Source organism: Acanthochromis polyacanthus, chromosome 10 (genome assembly GCF_021347895.1).
Source record: "Acanthochromis polyacanthus isolate Apoly-LR-REF ecotype Palm Island chromosome 10, KAUST_Apoly_ChrSc, whole genome shotgun sequence".
Taxonomy (NCBI): Eukaryota; Metazoa; Chordata; class Actinopteri; family Pomacentridae; genus Acanthochromis; species Acanthochromis polyacanthus.
Window position 1 is genome coordinate 14,999,855 of NC_067122.1, and position 4,103 is coordinate 15,003,957.

At 45.2% G+C, this 4,103-nt stretch overlaps 1 protein-coding gene across 1 annotated transcript; it reads left to right on the forward strand.

The window, feature by feature from the left end:
* Positions 1 to 673: 673 nt before the first annotated feature.
* Positions 674 to 3,304, forward strand: LOC127535823 (uncharacterized). Its single transcript, XM_051954703.1, has 2 exons — positions 674 to 1,124; positions 2,550 to 3,304. Exons 1-2 carry the CDS (start codon positions 674 to 676, stop codon positions 3,302 to 3,304), a joined length of 1,206 nt encoding a protein of 401 aa, XP_051810663.1.
* Positions 3,305 to 4,103: the final 799 nt, after the last annotated feature.

Genomic DNA, 4,103 nt, shown 5'->3' on the forward strand with positions numbered 1-4,103 from the left:
TGATTGATTTTTCGCATTCACTGATGGATTTAATGGACATGATTGTTAAGTCGGATGCCCAGGCTGCCTCTTTTGCCGCCTCAAAAGATTTGAGGGACCAATTCTGTGATGGGGTACGGGATCAGGCTTTAAAAATCAGGCTCCGGGATTTAGTTTGTGCCAATCCAACTTGGACCATTCGGGAGGTTCGTGCTGAAGCCACTCGATGGATGGCACAGTGTGGTGGGCAGTTTAAGTCTAAAAACAGTGAATGCAACTTAGCCTCTAACGAAACTGTTGCTTCATGTGAAAGTGTTTCGGGCTCCTTACAATATAATGAGTTAATGTCACTTTTAAAAGCGCAACAGACCCAACTTGATTTAGTTGTTAAAGCACTTGCCTCCCAAAGCGCACCTCCAGCGAGAACCCGATTTACGAGACCCAGACAAACAACTGATGGGAAACCTATCTGTTTTAGGTGTGATCAAGCGGGTCATATTGCACGGAACTGTCCTGTGAAAGATGGACCCAAAGAGGGCACGCAGAGTCAGCTTACGGAAAACTAGAGCCTGCCAGCGTTCAGAGCCAAACGCTGGTGGGGGGGGCATTGGGCTCTAGTAATACGGATTCTGAATTCAATGTAAATCATTTGATTGGAGAATGTTTAGATGCTGAGATTGATTTTGCGGGGGTCATGGTTCCTTGTTTATTGGACAGTGGTTCCATGGTGACCACAATAACTGAGAGCTACTTTAATGATCATTTCTCCCACTGGTCTGATATGCAATTGAAAGATTGTAACTGGTTGGGTTTAAAAGCTGCTAATGGTTTGAACATACCATATCTGGGCTATATAGAACTGGACTTACACATTTTGGGGGTGTGTCTCCCGTGTCGTGGTGTTTTGATTGTTAAAGATCCCACTGACAGTCATATGAGACAAAAGAAGTTAGCTGTACCGGGTGTGCTTGGTATGAATGTGTTTAATCCCTTGTACTATGAACTGCTGAGGATTCATGGCCCTGACCTTTGGGAGGCAGCAGTGTTCAGATCTGCCCCAACCGGCTTGAGGAAGGTTCTGCGCTGCTGTCAGGTGATGGAGGCCATGACCAGCTCCCCAGATCCTCATCCAGTAAGAGTGCAGGGTAAGAAGCCTTTTATTATCCCAGCAGGCACCTTGAAGTATGTCCCAGTAACTTGTCCACATGTTCCGCTTAACCAACCTATAGATCTAGTGGTGGAACCATTAGGGCCTGAATACAATGAACTACCAGAGGGGCTGTTGGTTTCGCCTTCATTGGTAAAGGCAGAACGGGGGAAAGCATTTGTGCCCGTTACTAATGTAGGTACTACAGATGTTTGGTTGTCTCCACGTAGAATAATTGCTACTGTTCAAACAGCAGATGTGGTTTTTGGGGAGCAGGCGCAGATAGAGATTTCTGTAGACTCAGAGAGTTGTACAGCTTTTATTAAGAGTCATGAGGCAACTGTAGGTGAAGCAGAATTTAACCTACCAGAGTTTGAAAACTTAGGGGAGGAGGAGAGATATCGAGCGAGGGCGCTGTTAAATAAATATAGTGCAGTGTTTGCCAAAAATGATCTGGATGTAGGTTGCACAAACTTGATTAAGCATGAAATCCCATTGTTAGATGAGGCTCCAGTGCGACAGCCGTATCGAAGAATTCCACCCTCCCAATATGAACTTGCACGTAACCATATACAACAGCTGTTAAAAAGTAACATAATCAGAGAAAGCAGTAGCCCATATTCTTCACCAATAGTTTTGGTGTTAAAGAAAGATGGTTCTCTTCGTATGTGTGTTGATTATCGGATGCTTAATGCAAAAACGAGAAAAGATGCGTTCCCTCTGCCCAGAATAGAGGAGTCTCTTGATGCATTGGCTGGTGCGCAGTGGTTCTCAACACTAGATTTGGCCAGTGGTTATAGTCAGGTGGAAATGGCTGAAAAGGATAAGGCAAAAACAGCATTTTGTACACCCTTCGGTTTATTTGAATTCAACCGTATGCCTTTTGGGTTATGTAATGCGCCTGGCACCTTTCAGCGACTCATGGAGCGCCTATTTGGGGACTGCCGTTATCAATCTGTTCTCCTATATTTGGATGATGTAATTGTTTTTTCTTCTACGGTCCAGCAACATCTTGACCGATTGGAGCAAGTTTTTTCTCGTTTAGAAACTCAAGGGTTAAAAGTTAAACTGGCTAAATGTAATTTCTTTCAAAAGTCTGTTAAGTACTTGGGCCACGTTGTGTCTGCAGAGGGTGTATCCACAGATCCTGATAAGGTGGCAGTGGTGAGAGATTGGAAACAGCCTGAAAACTTGGCAGAGTTGAGATCATTTTTAGGTTTTGCCTCATATTATAGACGGTTTATTGCTGGGTTTTCAAGTATGGCTGGCCCTTTGAATAAACTGGTTGCAAAACTTCTCCCTGCGGGTAGGAAAGGTAAAACTCCAAGGAAGCCATTAGCAGAAGTCTGGGATCTTGCATGTGAACAAAGTTTTTTTGCACTCAAAACTGCCTTGATAACCACCCCTGTTCTGGCCTATGCAGATTTTTGCTATCCTTTTGTCCTGGAGGTGGACGCAAGTCATGAAGGGCTGGGCGCAGTATTATCCCAGGAGCAGGGGGGTAAGTTGAGACCTATCGCGTTTGCCAGTCGAAGTCTGAAACCTACAGAACGTAATATGAACAATTACAGTTCTATGAAGCTCGAGTTGGTTGCCCTTAAGTGGGCAGTAACTGAGAAGTTTAGAGAATACTTACTTGGAAATAAATGTACAGTGTATACAGATAACAATCCTCTAAGTCATTTAGCAACTGCAAAATTAGGTGCCACTGAGCAGAGGTGGGCCTCAGAATTGGCATCTTTTGACTTAACTCTAAAATATCGCCCGGGTTCCCAGAACTCCAATGCAGATGCCTTGTCCCGACTTCACCCAATTATTGAGAATGGGTCTTTAGAGGAGGGCGAGGGAGTGTCAGGGGTTCTGGCAGAAATAAGTGCGCTCCCGGGGTTGGAGCCAGGTGATTTGTGTACCATGCAACGGCAAGATCCAGTAATTGGCAGTATTTTGAAATACTGGGAACAGAGGCGGATGCCTAATAGTACAGAAAGACAGGAACTAAGTAAGGGCTCGAGAGAACTAGTCCGTCAGTGGGGCCGCCTCAGAATGAAAGATTCCGTCCTCTATCGTTGTGTTTATAGTCCCGATGGGGGGGGAAGTTTCAGCAACTGGTGCTGCCCCAGTGTTTACAGGAGCGCGTCCTTCGCTTACTACACGATGAACATGGGCATCAGGGGGTAGAGCGAACTTTACAACTGGTTCGCGCTAGGTGTTATTGGCCTAACATGCACAGTGATGTGGAGAAGTGGTGTAGAGTCTGTGAGAGATGTGTGCTCTCTAAAGCATTAGTACCTAAAACAAAAACTTATATGGGTACAATTAGAGCGTCCCGGCCTCACGAGATATTGGCCATAGACTTTACCATGTTAGAACCTTCTACAGATGGGAAGGAAAACGTGTTAGTGATGACTGATGTTTTTTCCAAATACACACAGACGGTGGCCACTAAGGATCAGAAGGCAAGCACAGTGGCAGATGTTCTGGTCAAACATTGGTTTCAATTGTTGGGCCCGCCGAGTCGTATCCATTCTGATCAGGGCAGAAATTTTGAAAGTAGTCTCGTGCAACAGTTGTGTAAAATTTATAACATCAGCAAAAGTCGTACTACGCCCTATCATCCGTCCGGAAACGGTCAGTGTGAGCGTTTTAACCGGACACTGCATGATCTGTTGAGAGTCCTTCCACCCGAACAGAAGCGTAGATGGCCTAAGCATTTATCACAGGTAACATATGCTTACAACACCACTGTGCATCAATCAACAGGCAAAACCCCTTATTTTTTAATGTTTGGAAGGGAGCCAAGGTTGCCTGTAGACATGTTGATTGGGAATGAAGAGGCTGAGCAGGATCTTCCTTTGGAGGAGTGGGTGGAGGAACACCAGAAGTCCCTCAATGTAGCTTATGAGACTGTACAGAGGAAGTTGGAGAGTAGTCGAGCACAGAGACAATTGAAAGAGCAGGATCGACAGATGGCTGACGA